The 20,769-nt window shown below is 41.2% G+C and overlaps 1 protein-coding gene across 4 annotated transcripts in view; it reads right to left on the reverse strand.

The window, feature by feature from the left end:
- The window catches only part of epha8 (eph receptor A8), a 135,330-nt gene that overhangs the window by 26,373 nt on the left and 88,188 nt on the right, over positions 1 to 20,769 (reverse strand). For all 4 annotated transcript variants that reach the window (XM_044174814.1, XM_044174804.1, XM_044174795.1 and 1 more), the window contains exons 7-8: positions 3,731 to 3,886; positions 3,107 to 3,532 (exon numbers count right to left, since the gene is read on the reverse strand). In XM_044174814.1, the coding sequence (XP_044030749.1) occupies positions 3,107 to 3,532; positions 3,731 to 3,886 (582 nt within the window). The remainder of the gene's footprint in view (positions 1 to 3,106; positions 3,533 to 3,730; positions 3,887 to 20,769) is intronic.

The raw sequence follows: 20,769 nt of genomic DNA on the forward strand, positions 1-20,769 counted from the left end.
TCCAGTTTATTGTCCATGTGTACTCCCAGGTACTTGTAGTCCACAATGTCCACACTGACCCCCTGGATGGAAACCAGGGTCACTAGTGCCTTGGCCCTTTGTAGGTCTACCACCAGCTTCTTAGACTTTGTCGCATTGAGGTACAGTTGGTTCTGCTCACACCATGAGACAAAGTTCCCCACAAAAAACATGATCCTCATCGTGCTTGCCGGCTTGTCCAGGTGGGTGTAGATGTGATCTGACCATGGGCCGCAGCTGTTCCAGCACCAGTTTCTCCAGGGTCTTCATTATGTAGGAGGTCAGTGCCACCGGTCTGTAGTCCTTGGAGCCACTGGGAAGCGGCATCTTTGGCACAGGAATGAGGCGAGATGTCTTCCACAGAACAGGGACCCTTTGAAGACTCACGCTCAAGTTGAAGACATGGGGAAGAACTCCACGTAGCTGGGGGCACAGGCTTTTAGCACCCCGGGGCAAACGCCATCGGGGCCTGCAGCCTTGTTTGAGTGGAGTTTCATCAGCTGTACTCTCACCTCGTCAAGAGTCAGGCACCCAGCAGAGGTTACAGGTGAGGGAGGGGGGGAGTCGTCAGTCTGGAGAGGCCCGTTAGCCTGAGAGCCAGTTGAGAGGGGAGTAAGACTCTCCCAGGAAGCTGGAGGAGGGGGGAGCAGTGGACTCAGAGGAGTCTGAGGGCAGACAGCAGCTGAGTTAGAGGGGGGATGAGCAGGAGCCGGTGTGTCGAATCTGTTAAAGAACAGATTAAGTTTGTTGGCCCTGTCCAAGCTGCCTTCAACTCCTCTGCTGCCAGTTGGTGTGAAGCCAGTGATGCTCTTCATGACGCTCCAGACCTCTCTCATGTTGTTCTGCTGGAGTTTCCGCTCCAGCTTCCTCCTGTTCTTCTCCTTGGCCTCCCTGATCTTCACCTTCAGGTCAGCCTGGATTTCCCTCACCTCCTCCTATTAAAGGCCCTCCTCTTGGCATTCAGGATGTCTTTGATGTCCTTTGTTACCCACGGTTTGTTATTTGGATAACAATGGGCCATCTTAGTTGGGACATTGCAGTCCACACAGACGTTAATGTAGCCAGTGATGCACTCAGTGAGCCCATCAATGTCCTCTCCATGAGGCTCACATAGTGCATCCCAGTTTGTCACCTCAAAACATCCCTGCAGTGTCGCATAGGCCTCCTCTGACCATCTCCTCACTTCCTTGTGGTCGCAGGCTGCCTTTTAACCAGAGGCACATAGCAGGGTTTGAGGTGAACCAGGTTGTGGTCTGACCTACCCAAGGGGGGAGGGAGGAAGAGCTGTATACATCCTTAACATTAGCATACAGCAGGTCCAGTGTCCTCTCCTCTCTAGTAGGACAACTCACATACTGGGTGTTGTTGAAACACTGACATGGTTGAAGTCATCCGAGATTAATATGAGTGCACTCGGGTGTGAAAAATGTTAAACTTGAGTGCAGGTAAGACTTAATAAGTGTCAGCCAATCAATGACAAGGTTTTTGCTAGTGATCACTGAAACACTAATCACAATGCAGATAAAGTTGATATTATTTGTTGTGTTTATACAGTCAATATGGAGTGCCGTAGTGTCAGAGTAGGACATAAGTACTGCTGACAGTGGCAGCTACTCCAACTAGTCCTTATGGAAACAAAGTGCGTGTGCCACAACTTGCTTTTCATTATCAGCACAAAATGTCGTTGAGACAGCACATTTCTTTCAAAGATTGTTATTTTGGCACTTTTGCTAAATTTGACAGTAAGAGTGAGACAGCAAGAGGAGAAGAGACAGACGTGTGATGAAGGATCAAGGCTGGATTCAAACTCAAAATGATGTGGCTGCAAGTCAGCCACCAACATGCCCAAGGGCAAAGTCTATCTTTTATTTTTTTAAAAGATTGTTTTTTTTGCCATTTTTCTTCTTTTTGATAATTTACAGTGAGTGAATCAAGGTCACATTGAACCCAGGACGTCACAGTTACATGGTATGAACTTGAGTTGTTGAGCCATCCCGAACAGCAGAGTGAACACATCCTTTACTATTTGAGCTTTGTCCTGTCTAAAGTCATTCTGCATTTTTTTCACTACAGGAACCAACAAACTGTAACCTGGAGCTTCCCATAACCTGAACTTTTAAAAACCTGTAAGGCTTTGGAACAAGGTCATGCCTTACATTTGTGCTGTGTTTTGCAAACTGGAATGGATACATGTCAACGAAAAGTCGACACTGCTTCAGATATACACCACAACAGGACGTTGTCATTCTTATGTGCTGTTTAGTAGGCGAATGCAGTTGTGGGACAGACAAGAATGGATTGGAAGTGTCCCTGATAATGACTTTCTAATGGAAGGGTCCCACCCGTGGGATGCACAGCAATCATATCTGAGCTTTCTTTTTTCAAAGGGAAAATTAAATGTAGCAATGTAACGTTTAGTTTGTGCAAGAATAGCTCACTACTGAGAACATTATATGAGTTTGACAGCAGTTACACAACTTTATCAGCTTTATCACACTATGTGATCAATGAGAGTGAACTACAACAGAAAAGTTGTGTGCTGCGTAACGTAGAGGGGAGCTGCAGATTCAGGTGATAATTCTCTATAGGTTCATCATTATGAGTGACCCCTTTCACATTGTCACATTGTTTTCACGTTGTCATTTGATACATTGTTATCATAAAATATCAATTATAGCCACTTTAAACTAGTAGTGTACTCCCCAACACTGTGCAGTCTACATATATACATAGACAGCAAAACACAAGTGTTGGATAATCTCATTTAGAATCATATAGAATCAGAATATAGCCTGTATATCAAAGCACACCTCCTTGCAGTACTTAGCTAAACACATGTCCTGCTTTATTGAAGCCATGTTGCCTCTGCAAACAAATTGTTGATTTCCATCCCCCTTAGAGTACCTGGAACTTGGATATATTCCATTCCGGAGCAGTGCTGAAATGTATTTCCAGGAACAGTGGAAACAAAAGCAGAACCCAGGACAGTGGATACGTTACGGGTTGTTCCATAGTGGAAAAGTCCTGTATGTGCCATGCACCAATGCCTTCATATTGAGAAATAGAATGTTATTGTTCCGAACCCTACCTGCCTGGTTCGTTGTGATGTTGACCAAGACATAAGGTGATGGCTCATTGCTCAGGTGCGTCACTGCATTCATGGCCAGAATGCGGAAGGAGTAGTTGGTGTGAGCCACGAGGTTGAGCACCGTCACCCAGGGCTCCGTCAACCCAGTCTGGCGTGGAACGAATCGAACTGCTGCAGTGCCTGAACGCTCCACCATCCCTCCTCCTCCGGCCCCGATACTCGCTCCTCCGCCTGCCTTCCCTCCACCAGAACCTCCCGGGTAGGATGCACAGTCCTCGCAGGGCCCTCCTTCCCCTGAGCATTTCTGACACAACACGCTGTACTGCAGGTCGCTGCGACCTCCGGTATCCAGAGGGCGATCCCACTCTAAATTCACAGACGTCCCGTTGACCGAGGAGATGACACTTACTGGAGCAGATGGAGGGCCTGGAGAAAAGAAAGATGGGGATTTGAGTTCATTCACAGGTTTGATCACTGTCTAAAAAAGTAAATTGGATTTTTGAGGCATAGATAAGTTCGGCACATCATTCCATAGTCGCGGGTGTGTGCGAGTGCGTGCATAAGTCTTAGAGGCTTTCTTGGCTTGGGATTAGGTGATTTTGTGTACCATGTGTTTGTGCTTACGGGAACATGGAGCTGCAGGTGGGTCATCTGCTGCTCGATAGTAGTTGGAGTCGCAGGGGCAGGAGAGGGCAGCTCTGGTCTCTGAGTGGCTGTGTTGAGGACATTTACCACACAGGCCATCGCCTGCCACCGGCTTGTAGAAACCCACCTCACAGGCTGCAGAGAGAGAGAGAATAAATAGAGTAAACAGAGAGCTTGCAGGGAAGGGCTCTGCACTCCCATAATCACTCAGACCATGATAAAATTGAGAGAGAGTGCAGCCAGAAAGGCATGAATCACAGTCCTATAGCAAGCTGTGCATATCAACGGAGCTTCAACTTTTTCAAAACTGTGTCATCTCCTCCAAAGCATTCATTTTAAGACTTAACCCACCCCTTGCACCCCTCCTCCAAATCTATGTATAATTACAGGCCTTGTAACCGTAGAGACCGTGGAGCAGGGGAGATGAAAGTCATACTTCTTTCTGCTCAGATTTGGACTGAAAAGGCTCTGCACTGTTGATACTCCCAGTGAGACCCTCAGAATCCAGACCGTGTTTCAACCTTATTCAGCTCCTCTGATACATATTCACTTTTAACTCTGCACTGATTAATAATGGAGGGGGCTCTGATAAATATATTCTCTTTCCAAGCGATTAATAGGCTTCTGCTATGGTAAATGGGGCAAGGGTAAACCTCACATACACTCAGAAAGCAGCAGCAGACACTGGTGTGCTCGCGTTTGCTCTTCCTCACAGGGTAATTTATGCTTCCCCAGAATGCTGAGTGTTAGTTTACAGATGCAGTGTTGTTCTAACCTTTCCTTGTTTTTAGAAGACCATTTTAGGTGCTTAAACTTCAAAGGTGCTGAAAGAACCATGAAATTGGATAACCAACATGAGTGAAATTTTAACAAAGCAAATGGTTAAAATGCATTCTGGATTACTGGCTGAGACAATTTTAGATGCAACTGAAAAGGAATAAAACCTTCCCTTCCCTGCTTGTACCTGAAAAGTACACATGCAAATGTTCACCATGGCTGCACAGAAACACAAACAGAGACACACAACCTGGATGTGCAATTCAACCATGTGATTAGATTTTATGATACCCTGCATAATGGTGTTTAATTTCATAGGCTGAATTTTCCCCAGCCATTTCATTTTCAGCTAATTGTTCACTGGAACACTCTGTTATTACCCCCATGAAGTACTTTTCATGAAAAATGTAATCATTTAAGTGTGAAGGTTCACATTACCCCTGAAAAATCTACCTCCACTGAATAGAGAAGTTACTACTTTTGACATGATCCCTCACTGGCTTCCCACCTGCAAACACCAGCAGTTGTGTTTATTGGCGCATACCACTGCCAGCAGTCAGACCGTGGTGTCTGTGGCAGTGGTAAGTCATCCCGCATTTTGCTTGCTCATGGTGGGATTTGCTGGGTCTCTGTAATTAATATTATAAAGAGTACAGTCTAGACCTGCTCTATAGGAAAAGCGCAATGAGTTATGAGATAACTTCTGTTATGAATTGGCGCTATATAAATGAAATTGAATTGAATTGAAATTGACATTTGACAGACGTATACAATTGAAATAGAACGAAAAATGGAAAAGAAAGAAAAATAATGTGGATGGATAAAAACACTGCATTCTTTGACTCAAAATTTAAATTAAATAATTAAAATATGAATTTCTTTTTAGGTTTCAGTAGGCCTCTGTTTATTGGATGCTGTGGGTGAAAAAGAAAAAGACTGTCTAGTCTAATTATCTACTCTTCTCTGCAAACTGAAGCAAACCAAATTCTAAACAGAAAACATTGGAAAAAAAGTGACACTGAAATATTACTATTCTAAATTGATTGTTTAGAAAATACAAAGGTGCTTTGACTTTGACATTGTGAGCACTCTACTACTTTCACTGTTTTAACATGGACATGGTCAACATAGAAACATTGTCTAGGCTACCCGAGTATCTCTGAGCATGATCCTGAATTATTTAAAAAAAACACCCCAAATGTTTTAGCACCTTTTTGTTTTACACCTCTCCTGACTTCCTGTGGTCAAACATCCATGTCACAGCCTTTCTTTGGGGTGTGTCACTACTAGAAGCCACCACATGCTTACAAATGTAAAATCACTCCAATAGGCTGAGATGGGCTATGATACTATCAGTTCAGCATGGGAAAGCATATCTGAAAGGAAAATTCTGTTCCATATTTGATCAACTACAGTGTTCAACTACTCTGCAAACCCCACTGTATATGTAACGCTATTCAATATATGTTTACACAAACCCCACAGTTGTTCAGGTTCAATTTTACTGCATCTTCTTACACTGTTACATATTTTTTAAATAATTACTTTAACCCCCTCTTAATTTAGAAATTAGTTTTTCTTATGGAAACTCTACTGACTTTACAGATTGTTTTATATGGAGAGTTTGTTAAGGTAAGGTTTTATTTAGAGCAACATAGAAACATGTAGATGTGGACAGAGATGGAGAGTCAGACACTGTGCTCCTTGTTGTGTGTTTGTCATATCAAAAAGTGCATCAGTAAAGGGGCATACATTATCAGAGCAAAAGAGCAACATTAGATTTCTATGACAAAACAAGGACAATTGAAGGCTGAAAATGCTGAAAACCTCTAACGAAAAAGGAATATAGATGGACAGTGTGAGGCGCACACACACACATACATACACAGTATTTTATCTGACTCTATTCCTCTATCTGGATGAGAAAAGAAAGATCTCTGGGAACTCTGAGCTTGAGCAGGGCGAGCCAATAGGTAGAAAGTGTGGAGGAGCTGGCAGCAGCTTGCAAAAATGGATTTACCAGCTCAGCTTCCTTCCACTGTTTACCAAGGAATCCTGTGCTGAGACAAAAATGTCTGTATTTTCTTGACAGAGTTGACATGCCTACAAACCTAGAGGGACCTGCAGTGTTTGCAGCGCACATTTCAGCTAAGACAGTTTCAAGAATTTTACACAGAAGTCCATGGGATCTGCCAAAAAGTTGATTCTGAGGCCTGACTGTGCTATGTGTTATTTATCCTGGGACGTCAACGGCAAGCAGGGGTCACAACTGTGCTGTATGTAAGTACTTTAACTTATTCTGGGATCATTCTTCCATGTTTGCACGAGATGGTCTTCACCCAAACAAGTCAGGTAGTTGCATGCTGGCGGCTAACCTGCAGCACGCTGTGCTGTCCTCCTCACGTAGTTGACTATTTACATCACCTGTTTCCCCTCGCTCTTCTTCTTCCTCTTTTCTGCCCACCAAAAATAGCCACGCACCCTCTGCTGTCACTACCTCCTCCTTGTGGACTGATCATAGTGCTGCTATCTGGAGCCCGGATCCCTCTAGTGCCACTTTTAACATTTCTGTGGTAATTTCGGATAGGTCCTTAGTGCGAAACAGACACAGCCGACACAGCAATAATAATAACTTAATGAAGATCTGGGACAGAACCCTACCTCCAGTCTCAACCTCAAATCTGTAGCAGCACAGACTTTTTAAGATGGCTCTACTCAATGTAAGATCCCTCTCTCCCTCTCTAACAAAACGTTTGTTTTAAATGATTTTATCTCTTCTACTGATTTAGAATTTATGTTTTTAACTGAATTCTGGTTACGTCCTGGTGATCACAGTCAGCTGGCTGAATTGTGCCCCCCAGATTATGACTGCTTTAGCCGTCCTAGGGTTTGTGGTCGAGGTGGGGGCCTTGTTACTGTCTATAGGAAGCATTTTAATTGTGACCTCATAGCTTGCAATGATTTTTCCTCCTTTGAAGTGCTCATGTTTAAACTTGGCGGCCCCCTCCTGGTCATATTTGCTATTATATATCACCCCCCTAAACCAGCTGGCTCCTTCTTGTTGGAACACCCTGAGTTTTTATCCAGTCTTGTGTTAAATTATGATAGAATTCTTCTTTGTGGTGATTTTAATATTCATGTTGATGACTCCTCTAATGCCCTTGCTGCTGATTTTTTAAATATCATTAACTCTTTTAACTTTCAACAACATGTGTCTGGCCAAACTCATTCCCGTGGCCACACCTTAGACCTAGTCTTTAGTCTGGGCCTGAAAACCCCATCTGTGGAAACCAGGGACATGTTTGTATCTGATCACCTCTGCATTGTTTTTAACTGTGAATTAGAGGCTGCTAGTACTGTCTTGTCCAACTCTAAGTACGCACGCGTCCTTAATGAGCATAGTGCCTCAGAATTCTGTACACTGTTCAATTCTCCGGGCAGTGTGTTTCCCGATTCCTCCAACACCAACGATTTGGTTGATTATTTTAACTACCTGTGTTCTTCAACCTTAGATGTCATAGCTCCTCTGAAAAATAGACCAAACTCAAAGACTAGAAAACAGCCATGGTTAATTCTGTTGCACTTTGCTGGAAAGGTGGAGTTAATAAGATCTGATATCACCCCCAATCCTGCCTTTTTAGATGTGGATCACCTGTTCAGGGATTCTTTGAGCAATTTTTCTGCTGTTACTCTGCCTGAACTCGCAGACATCATGTCTCTTATGAGAGTATCCTCCAGCCCTCTGGACAAAATCCCAACTAGGTTTTTATTGGAAGTTATGGATTGTATTGCGCCCCTTTTACAAATTATTTTTAACAGCTCGCTGTCTACTGGCTGCGTCCCTGATTACTTTAAAATAGCTTGTGTCCTAAAAAAACCTGGGCTTGATCCCACCCTCCTGGATAACTACCGCCCAATCTCCAAATTACCTTTTATTTCGAAGATTCTCAAAAAACTTGTATCTAAGCAGCTTCTTGCTGCTATGGAAAACAATAATACCTTTGAAAGTTCCAATCTGGCTTTCGTCAACACCACAGCACTGAGACAGCCCTTCTCAAAGTCACTAATGACCTTTTAATGAATGCAGACGCAGGCATGTGTTCAATTCTTGTGCTGTTGGACTTAAAAGTGCTGCCTTTGATACAATTGATCATGGCATTCTTTTAGATAGACTGAGGCACTGGGTGTGCATATCTGGCACTGCACTAGACTGGTTCGCATCTTATCTGTCCAATAGGAAATTCTGTGTCAGCATTAATAACTTCATGTCATCCTTTTCCCATATCAAGTACGGTGTGCCTCAAGGTTCAATTCTGGGACCAATACTGTTCTCCTTGTACACGCTTCCTTTGGGTGATGTCATCCGCAGACATGGTATTTCTTTTCATTGTTATGCGGATGACATACAGTTGTACCTCCCTGTCAAGCCCACTGACCTTAGTATGCTGAGTTCTCTGCAGGACTGCCTGTCTGACATAAAAAATTGGATGTCGATAAATTCCTTCAGGTCAACTCAAATAAAACTGAAATCCTTATTATTGGGCCCCAACACATCACTAAACAAATACTGCCATCTATTGGTAACCTGTCACAACATATCAAGCCTGTTACAAGAAATCTTGTTGTCCTGTTTGATAGCAATTTATGTTTTGAGCAACATATCATTAAGCCTGTCCAATCATGTTTTTATCACCTCAGAAATATTGCAAAAATACAATCTACAGTATTTTAAATCTTAGTGATGCAGAAACTGTTGTACATGCTTTTATCTCCTCACGCATCGATTACTGTAACAGCATGTTCACTTGTCTTAATCAAAAAACTTTGACACGACTGCAGACTGTACAGAACTCAGCTGCTAGGCTGTTAAACAGGACCAAGAAGTACGACCACATAACACCTGTTTTAGCCTCTTTATATTGGCTCCCTGTTTGTTTTAGGATTGATTTTAAGATCTTGTTGATTACTTTTAAGGCTCTTCATGGCCTGGCTCCAGATTATATTTTAGACCTTGTAATCCCTTATGAAACTTCATGTAGTTTGAGATCTTCGGGCAGGGATCTTCTGTTTGTTCCTGAGTCCAAGATGAAAACTAAGGGAGACAGAGCTTTTGCTATCAGGGCCCCGAGGCTCTGGAACAACTTGCTCAAAGAAATTAGGTTGTCTGAGTCAGTGTCTTCGTTTAAGTCTCGTCTCAAAACACATATTTATCTGAAAGCAGATCCTGATTTTACCTGAACTGGCTGTTTATTTTATTGTTTATTTTATTGCTTTTGTGTATTTTATGTATTTTATTTCTTTATATTCGTCATTCACTGTGGTATTTTATTTCTCTTGTTGTGAAGCACTTTGTACTTTGTTTTGATAAGTGCTCTCTAAATAAAGTTTTATTATTATCATTAACCAATGTCTTACAAGAAAGCTTCCTCCATGCAATACTCTTCCTAATTGACTGTTTATAGCACACCTTTGCAGTTCTTTTCACTAAGTAGCAGATATTGTAGCTGACAGAAATTCCAGATATCTCTGACATGGAATTATAACTAGAACAATTTTTCCCACTCGGTTGTTCATAATTACAGTCTTTACGACTCGAATGTGACATGGACGTGCTTTAGCATTATTGCTCATAAATGTGTGTATTATCCTTTGAAAGCCACCTACACAGCATGCATTCAGAGTCTTACAACTTCTGCTTCAACTTCAATAATTTCAGCAACTCCATCAGCACATTTTGTTTCAGATGACATATAAGCAAGGCTATTGAAATTCTGGCTATCCAATTTTGTCAATTTTTTACAAGTTTCATGCAGACATGAAACACACTAAATTTACAGTGTTTGACAGTGTTTGTACAAATTGTAGAGTTTCTTTTTCTTTTGGCCGTGTTAAGTGACTAGAACTGAGTGTTACTGAAACTTCTGTGGTGGAGGATGGGGAGGCCTGCGTTATCTATGCGTTCAATATTTGCATTTCCGTATATAGATTGTGTAATTCTCAAGTTACTCTTAAAAAGGGAGAAGGAGTTTTCTCATGAGTTCACTGACATTTTTTCATTAAAAACCCACTGTAGAAAAATATATTTGATATATTTGATTTGATACACGGCTTAAAATTTATCTGGAGGGCATCTTAAAATTGCCCTTTTAATAATGCTAGATTCTGTTCAGTATTTCATCTAGATATCTACAGTACCACATGCTAACGCTTTAGTATCTGCTATTACCAGCAAAATGTAAAATGAGTTTAAATTACACATTAAGTACTAGGAAAAATAGCTTTTAATTGATTTGCATTACATTTCCAGGGATTGAAGCTGCAGCATTTAAAACTGTGAAAATTATAACTGAGAATTAACACACTGCATAAAAACACCCACACACACACCTGCACAAGTGCTGATAATGTAAAACACAGAGCAGATGCTCAGATATGCACATACAGACACACACACACACACACACACACACACACACACACACTATAGTATGTGTATCACTATAGATAAACAGACTGGGGGCAATAGTGCTCTTCTCTTTCACTGTCAGGACCCCCATAGGAGCCAGAAACTATTTCTATTTGTGATATTTCTCCCAGACTGTTTTCACTTCCTCCTTTTTATCCTGTTAATCCCTCCATCCCTTGATGTTTTTTGTGAAGCCCCTGAGTTGAAAAGCAGGTCACGATAAACATCGGAACAGCTCGTTCATCAAGGAGAGAGGCGGCGAGCGCTTTGAAGTCTGACAGATTCACCAGGAGTTCTACACACACTCACGCATATACACACACATGGAAAGGTTATGATAATGCAAAACACACACAAACATACACACGGGATGTCTGATGCAGCCACAGTAACCACACGCAACATGAATTTATCAACACACAGGTGAATATGCAAAGGCCGAGTGAAGGCGGTCTGTGTCAAGACCAGCTGTGATAACCTTTCACTTCACTTCTGACATGCTGCTCATTTGGTGCTCTGGATAGAGAAAAAAAATAGATTTAAATGGGGATAATGAAAATAATATCATCATAAAAAAGATGAGTTAAAAGGCCAACAGCCACAAGAAGCAAAGTGATCAGTGGGAAGCATGACAAATAATGGATTCTGGGCAGACTAATTTTTCTTCTGATATTCCTATTATATTTCATACAATGTACTTAAAAGCAATGTTTGTAGCATTTAATGTCAATAAATCACATCATCGTTTGAGACCTTAGTAGAATTAAACCATGGATGAGCAGGATCAGCAACAAAACAGGATGTGAGTGCTTTTCTTTCAGCACAAACGGAGCCAAAGCTTTGAAAGTTTCTGTTAACAGTAGGATTATCACAATGCTTTGTTCACTCTCACCTACAGCACTGTAACCTTCTCTAAATGCATGGTTAGTTGTTGCTCCACAAGCAAGTGAGTAGCAACCAATAGTTTTAATTGATGCTATCCATACTGTCAATGAGACAGTGAGTAATGCAAATTGTGACTCTACTATTTCAGTGACGTTTTGCAGGTGGACTTCGCCTGTAAGGGTTGCAGCTTGGGATCGAGGCTTTTTAACAGAAAGTCTGCTTTATATACCGGATTGATGGAGTTTGAAAGACATGGGCGTTTACAAAGGTTAGTCAAACATAATGGGAAGTGTAGGATCCAGTGTTTTTGGAGCTGGATCCATACTAGGGACTAAAGGTCAAGCGATCTCAGCCTCTGCTGCTTCTCTTTTCACCATTCTTTGTTTTAGTCGTGTTTACTCTTGCGAGTCCCCCGACTTTGTAGGAGTGCATTACTAAAGAGCTGGAGTACCCCTTTAAAGAAAAGCTCTGACGCAGGTTATACTTTTCCTAATGCAGAACCATTCAGCTGTTGTGTCTACTGCACTGTGCAGCGGTATTATATATAGGGAATAAATACAATTTATAGAAATGTCAGAACTTAGTATCAGCAGATATTTTAATGTATGAAAATACCTGTACCTGACTGGGACAAAGCTGAATTAACAACATGGCAAAGTGGACAACTGCCACGGGTGAGTTGTGAAACTGGGGCCCCAAAAGCCCATCACTGTGTGTTAATGAGTTGTACATATGTATGAATTTGATTAAATGCTAATTTGTTTCGAATTTTTCACCCCAAAAGAACTATATTGATTAAAGCACGTCCTGCACCTCATCTCTGTCTGGTCTTGCAGAGGGGCCCTTTGTCAAAAACTAGTTTTAGGACTAGTTAAGGAAGATGCACCATGAGCACAATATAAACTAGGAGTTGTGCTTAAATCATATTGCCTTAAACTAACTGACACACAGAAAACCTGGAGCCAGGCAGTGTTACAGCACTGGAGTGTTGGTTGATTTCTTGGTTTTGGGCATATAGTGAGGCTGTGGATAGGAGCCCGGGGACCCTGTTGAGACATCTCTAGTTACAGTGCTAATGGTACAACTAAATTGAGATAGTGGCCAATCTTCTCCACTATGGTCTCGTTTGTTTACAATAATTACACAAAGATATCACAGTCATTTGACAGCAGATATTGATGTTTAACAATACTACATGTAGGGGCATCCTGGTGGTTAAGATGCATTTGATTCCAGATTATTTGACTTGAAGATGGTGAACTTCATGGACAGTTGCAGAGTTCTTAAGCATTACTGTCAAAACTCTAGAAGTAAGTTCCAGATTTTAACAAAAGTTTAAATTTTCTTGAACAGCATTCAAGAGATCAACACTGTGAATAATTAACAGTTTAAAAACTGTATGACCATCTGTAGCAAGAACTCTTTCAGTGGTTTTCCTGGAATAGAATTTCATAACGTGTTATATTTTACAGGGTAGACATTTAATTTTACTGTATAATAATTTTAATAATACTGATGAGTAGATAACTTTTCAGAAAAGTAAGGGATATATGTTTGAAAATGTACTATGAACGTAATGAAATAGTGATGAAATAGAAGGAGATGTGGTGAGAAGAGACACGTAGTTCTCTCTTCGGTCACACTCTTTAAGGTAAACTGCCTGCAGAATCTGTAAGATGGTAAATGTGTGTGTCTTTGCATGTGTGTGTGTTCATGTGGCTGTTTGCGTGTTGCCCAGCGTGTCAGTACCTGTCAATGTAGTGCACTCGCTACAGGAGAATTTGCATTACAATGCATCTTAATAGCCGTGTGCGGCATTGTGTGCTGACCTTGATTTATTCCCTGTATAAGTGGGTAAATAAATACACGGGAGCTGGAGAAAGCACATCATCGTTCCACGCGTGAGGAGACTGAGGGAGAAGTGGGGAGGCGCGGGGTCTGAAGTGCAGCCTGGGTTGGCTGGTGAAAGCTCACATTCAGCGTGCAGTGCTGGCTCTGAGCCCGCTCTGCCTCAAGGATACATTTGAATTAATTTAGGAATCTACAATAAAAATGAAAACAATAAATGCATTTCTTCATTTAAAACAAAAATAAGGACTTCAAATCTACTTCTCTTCTGCGGTGACAGTCAAAATGTGCAAAGCAATGTGGTTGTTGAAAGTCTCCCAGAATGGTAAAAGACAGTAAAGTAGGAGTCAAAATGGTGGATGAATTATATTAAAGATGCATAACCGTCACTTGTGCCAAAATGAAGGCTTATTGGCTGAAATGCATTAGCGTCGTGTGATGGTCGTATGCCCATCAATTAACTGGACTCTGCTGCTTTGACTCCTTTCGTTGTTTCTTAATGGCTTTTCAGTGGAGGTTGTGGTTTTTTTTGGTCCATTTTCTTTTGCTTACCTTAAGGGTGACGTCTAAAAACAAAATCTCTACAAGTCCGTTTTCTCTCAGTGCAGTTTGACATGTTTTAATGCTCTTAAATTGTACACAAAGGTGCTAATCAGAAAGTTCCTTTTTCCTTGCAGAGATGCTGATCCCGGAAGTCACTTGTCACCAGAGCTGTAATGAAGACCACTTCTAGTCTAGTCAGAGACAAGTCCAAGTCCAAGCAGTTATGAGATCAAGTTAAGACTGAGTATAATATGGGGCCCAAGTGCGTGTCAAGATGGAGTCCAAAAATGCTTGAGACAAAATAAAATCAAAAGCCAAAAAAACAAAACAATCTCCACTCAAGAGACTGTTGTCTTACTGTTGTTGATAGCTGAAGGTCAGCTGTAGAAATATGTAAAATGTGATAGCAACAGAAAATAATGTAAATTTGCCTAAATGTTGTATTAATTGCTAAAAATGTGATTGCAATGGGAAAAAACAATTATATTAGAAATGTTAGAAAGTAGAAAGTATTGTGCAATATTGCAAATATTGCACAAGCATCGTATGTAACAAGCAAACTTGTACAATATATTTACACCCATGTGTGCATAAGATGCTTGGGTGTTATTATTGCCTATGGCCAGATGATCGTTTGTGACGACTGTGCAACACCAATGTTTTTGTTTTTCCTATGACAAAGGTTTTTAAGATTCAAGCTTTCTATAATATTTCTTATGTCAATTAGGGTGATGGCAAATAAACTACAGTTAAGTTATGATTAGGGTTAAGCAACTAAAATATGGAAGACTTAAAAGGCCTAAATAAAAACAAATCAACCAAAGAAATAAGGCTGTCATATGTATTTCTTCTTTATGTATTTACTGTGTCACAATGAAATGGAAACATGTCACGGCTGCCATGATGCCAGCGATGATCAGCTCCATCCGTGGTTCCGCCCCCAGCGGATTTTCATTTCGGTATTGACAATGCTGCTCCATCTCAAATAAGCAAAAAACTCCCTTGCATCTCTTCATGAAAACTTATGACAAGTGTTTTGTATTTAGTATTGGCAGGTCTATGCTACTCTCTGCTGGACAACACTGAAATGCAAAACACTCTTCACTTTGTTTTGTTGTGATTTTATTTTAATGTGGCATGGAAAATTCATGTCACAATGAAAAACAATTCATTCCGTTATTAAAGACAAAAAGTTAAATAATTGTCCTTTTAACATGTCGATGAATACATTAAAAGCAAATACATATAACAATGTGTATTGTATTTCACTCTATTTCTTTGTTTAATTTGTTTAGACATTTTAAATCTTCCAGACTGAAACACGTGGTTAGGGTTAGGGGAAGATTGTGGTTACAGTTAATAAAACAGCATTCATTAATTGCAGGTCTTCCTACTTCCTGCATTCGCACTGACCGTTGGCATTGAATCGTAAATCCTGAGGTGCAGAATCGTCCAAGATGGACATAAATCCTAGGGATACTGGCCTGACATTATTGTGCAGAACAGTCCATTAAAGGATTTTTGCCTCTGTGTGTGGAACTGACAGTAAAGCAGCCTCTCAAAGCCTGCTGTGAGAGCAGCCAGCCATACTGGGCAGCAAAGGCAAAGAAATTATGATGGGGGGGACTAGTTGCCAAGACAGAGACAAGTTCAAGTCAAAACACCCATGAGACCAGGCCAAGTATGAGATAATAGAAATATGTCTCGAGACCGTACTTGAGAACTACAGCCCTGCTCGTCAGACACACTTTAGAACAGAAAATATGTAGAATCTTTCATTAACTGGATAGAGAATACACCACCATCGCGCTGCATCAATCGGTAACAGGGAGTAGAAATGCAAATATTTATTGATAACAAAGTATCACAAATGTTTACTTTTAAACTCATCAGTCAGCAAGATCAGATCTAAAAGTTCTGCATGTGCTTCAAGAACATATCCAGTCCCGATGTCCTAGATCCTGCGCAGCATCGACCTTGTAAGGAAGTGAGTGCACTCCAAAATCCAGTGACAAGCTGGCCAAAGGCTCCTTAGCTGGTCCCCCCGGAGCACATGAGGACAGTAACGAGCCGCTGAAGCTATCTGAGTGATGGATGAGCGTGTCGGTGAGATCAGCTGTGGAAATGGGACACATCGCTAGTGTAGATACTGAGTTACTCCGCGTTATGTCCAGCTGCTTGGAGCTAGAATGGATCGGGCTGGTTAAAAATCCGTTCAGGAGGAGAGAGAGATGGGCTCAACTTGTGTGTGTTGGGGTCAGAGGTCAACACAGAAAGTCACTGGAAAACATCATTTTGAGTGCTCTTTGCAAATAAAGGCGTCTTGTGGCATTTTTTTTGTGTTTAGTTAAGCGACATTCTTTACCATTTACAGAAATAAAATTCCTCCTATTCTTCCTATTCAATATCATAATGGATCCAAGATGTAACTGTATTGTAATTATTGTATTGTATATTGTCTGCAGTTTTATACTGTAGAGAACTTGATGGAGCAGGAAATCTGTGATGAAATGTGTATTGATGCAACAATGAGACAAGACTAGATAGAAATGGAACTAGAAAATGAGAAAAAAGGTTAAAGATAGATATATGATTCTTCTTATAATTACAAAACATCAGAAAACATGTCAGCAGAGAAAACAAGCAGTCTGTGGGAACATTTATTAGACTGTAAAGTGGAAACTCCACAGCCTGGAAGAAAACTGGAGCACATTTTAAACTGTCTAAATGAAAAAACCACTTGTTTATGCCATTGGGTACCTGGGTTTCCTCTGGCAATATGATCACAGCACATTTTTAAAGTCATCTATCACATAATTAGCTGACCTTATCTGGAAAATCTGTGTGAACAGCCAGAAAAATAAGACTGTTGGCATTGCAGCATTTCTCCACTTAAAGTCCAACTGAAATCACAAAAGTTATCAGTTTTTGTAGTCAGAGATTATTGTTTATGTGTTTGCCATATTTTTCATTAATATTGTTATTACTGAAAGAAGAAAAAACTCTTTTAGCCTCCTTGCCTCTGAGTGGGCAGCCTGTGTAGGTGTTTGATTGACAGCTGAGCAGGCAGGGTCACAGAGACAGAAAGTGAATAAATGTCTGCAGGTTTGCTGGGATCTTTTAAACTAATGTTACAGCTTACTAGCTAATTAGCTAACTAGCCTGCAAAATATAATTGCAACTAGCCGTTGAACATAGTGGAGCATTTAGCTGCTGGAGACCAAACACCGAGCTAAAGGAGAGTGACTGTTAGACTTACATTTATCAGGTGGAGTGACACACAACTCCAAGTGAAAGGTAATGTTGCTCTGTGTCTGCTGGATGTGTACATAAGCATAAGTGGGGTGGCTGTGACTTAGTGGTAGAGCGGGTTGTCCACCAATCAGAAGGTCGGTGGTTTGATCCCGGCTTCCCCCCGCCCACATGTCTAAGTGTCCTTGGGCAAGACACTGAACCCCAAATTGCTCCCGAGGGCTGTGCCTTCGGTGTGTGTGTGTGTGTGTGTGTGTGTGTGTGTGTGTGTGTGTGTGTGTGTGTGTGTGTGTGTGAGTTTCTTTGCTCTGATGAGCACCTGCCATCAGTGTGTGAATGTGATATGTGAGTGGTCATACAAGTACAGTCCATTTACCATTTGCTAATGCGTTAGCTCCATACTCCAACTCCATAAGGTGACAATATGTCAATGTTTATGTTTTGCCCCCAAAATTGAATGATTTGGCTGGTTGTATCCAAAGAATGTATCTCCCTTTTGGTTATTTATGCTTTGAGAATGAATCACAGAGCACATCTGTACGGTGTAGCAGTAAACTCATGACATTTCAGTTAATATTCTCTTCTATATACACAGTACATGTGAATCGTGTGTTTTTGTTTGCTGTATTTCATGGTACAGATGCTACCAATTGATTCGTCTCTAGCTGTCAGAATTTCTGTCTGCTTGAAGAACATTGATTTAAGAGAAACTAAGACAAATAACAAGTATGGCGTCAGTGTCTTCAGTACATATACATTCCTGCCTCTCCTTGCCTCCCTGTTGGCCTCCCTGCTGGGTTCAAATCTATTCCATCAATGAAGCCATCACAAAGGGAACATTACCGTAGTGTTTTCCTGTGAAAAAGGCCTGGTAATTACAAATCAAACGAGACAAATACGTCCCGGTTAATGAGCGTTAAACGGATGTTAATTATCCGATTGAATGGCTGTCACCATTAAACTGTGTCTGATGGGGGAAATGGGAGGAGGAGGGGAGGGGGGGAGGAGAGCGGGGAGAGGGTCGAGGGGAAGGGTAGCTCAAAAAAGACGGGCATTCTGAAAAGCATATTAGCAGCAGATTGAGAAGATCAGACAGTGTGAAGCGCGTGTGTCGGAAATGGAAGCGAGAGGGGAAAGGCGTGGGGAGAGGCAGCAGGGGAGGGGAGGGGAGGGACGGGTCGGCGGAGGGAGGGGAGGGATGGAGGGAGGCTAAACTTTTCTCTTTTTCCAACATTAGCAATTGCTGCGATGCACCAGAGGGGAAATTAATCAACTGTTTTTGATTATTTATATATTTGAAAAGGACAAAGTGTATGAGGAGAGAGCTGCACAGAGGCAGGAGTCACGCTGCGCTAATACGGTCACAGCCGGTCTGCCAGGCAGCTCCAGTCATAACATATCCGTCTCAGAAGGATAAAAAAAAGTTCACACACTTAACATTCAAAACAAGGTACAAGTCCTCTCTGATTCATCAGGCAGCTCACATAACGAGGTGGGAGTCTACATTTGGAATAGGAAGTACACGCAGAACAAGTTTGGAACTCACTCATGTCTGTGTGTGTTTGAGCAGAGGTTTGGTCAAATAATAATTCCTCACTGGATGGAGACAAAATAAACAGATGAAGGGTACACACAGAGCTGAGCGGGGTTTTGACAAAACCAATCTGGATCGAATCTGTTCAACAACGCCTTGAACGGTCTGATTAACGTATGACACCTGTAACTGTGACCTGAGTTTTTCGCTGCTCCAGGTCTTTTGTTTGTTGAGGTCAAAAAGATAAATGAGTTTCATTTTCTTGCTTTTGCACAGGACTGCTCCATCACCGTTAGGAAGATAACATCTCACCACATACTGTAACTAACAGTTTTCCATGTCACAGAAACACACTGCTCAATCAAGAAGGCTAATCTGCAATCTAATGTTGTGATTTTAATTTACCGTATTTCCTTAAATAAAATATTATTCCTTTTAAAATTAAGTTTGTAAAAAATCACAGTGGCCAGCACTTTTAGGGAGTTACTGAGCCTTTTTAAAAATAAAACTATATACTGTATTTGAAACCCATTTTTAAAGATTTCTGTCCTCAGTAGGAAATGAGTGTGGTTGGGGTTGAGGGACGTCAGAGAGTATTGAGAGATGGACTAACACGTGCTTTACTGTAATGCACTTTACTTTACCCCACTCTACAAGCCACTGAGACATGTGTTTGACCATGTCTTAACTTCTTTATTGTCCTGTGTGCTGTCTGTTGCTGTGTTGCTCTTGGCCTGCGAAACAAAACTGAACTTGAACTTGAAGATTGTTGCTTTTATATGGGATTTGTTGACAATAAGAAAAATTTAGAATATTGCAAGCCTTATAAAGGCAACCGACCACATACAGAATACACAGACCATGGGATGAACAACTAGGGGCCCATAGCTCAAGTTTGCCCCCGGGGCCCCCTAGCAAGCTGCGACAAATACCAATGTACTGTATTGTCAACTTTAATTTTGCCAATTTTAAATGAGCAAAAACATACAAAGTATCGCATTTGCAAGATAAAGTGTTTGACTTATTAGTTGACTCGGAAATAAAAATCCAGTGTGTAACATTTAGGAGGAGCTATTGGCAGAAATGGAATATAATATTTATATAAGTATATTTTCATTAGTGAATAATCGCCTGAAAATAAGAATCGCTGTGTTTTTGTTACCTTAGAATAATCCGTTTTTATCTACAGAGGGAGCTGGTCCCCTTCCACGGAGGCTGCCGTGTTGCACCGCCATCTTTCTACAGGAGCCCAGAACGGACAAACCAAACTGGCTCTTGATTGGGCCATTTGTGTTTTGAGAGTTTCGTGGCCACCGTAGTTTCTCCTACACGCTTGGAAGGGGAGGGCGAGGCGAGCGGTGTTCAGATGTCTGCAAACTGCAATTTCACCGCTAGATGCCACTAAATCCTCCACACTGGACCTTTAAATATTCAAATGACATTTTACCAGACTGCATTAGTGCATACTCTGGTTTTCAATAAGAAATGACAAATTACATAGCATAAATTTGCAATATTTCTATAGTCTCAGTTTTGTTTATCCAAGAAATCAACTGATGAATTTAGTCTCCCTACCAACAATGTTGCAAATGGTCCCCCTATTTTAAATGCCAGCATCATTACAATTCATGACACACGCATACATTCAACCATCCACATCCATACAAACTTCTAGCCTAGAAGAGGGAGAAGTAAATGACAGCGTCCTGTGTG

This window comes from Siniperca chuatsi, linkage group LG2 (assembly GCF_020085105.1).
Source record: "Siniperca chuatsi isolate FFG_IHB_CAS linkage group LG2, ASM2008510v1, whole genome shotgun sequence".
Taxonomy (NCBI): Eukaryota; Metazoa; Chordata; class Actinopteri; order Centrarchiformes; family Sinipercidae; genus Siniperca; species Siniperca chuatsi.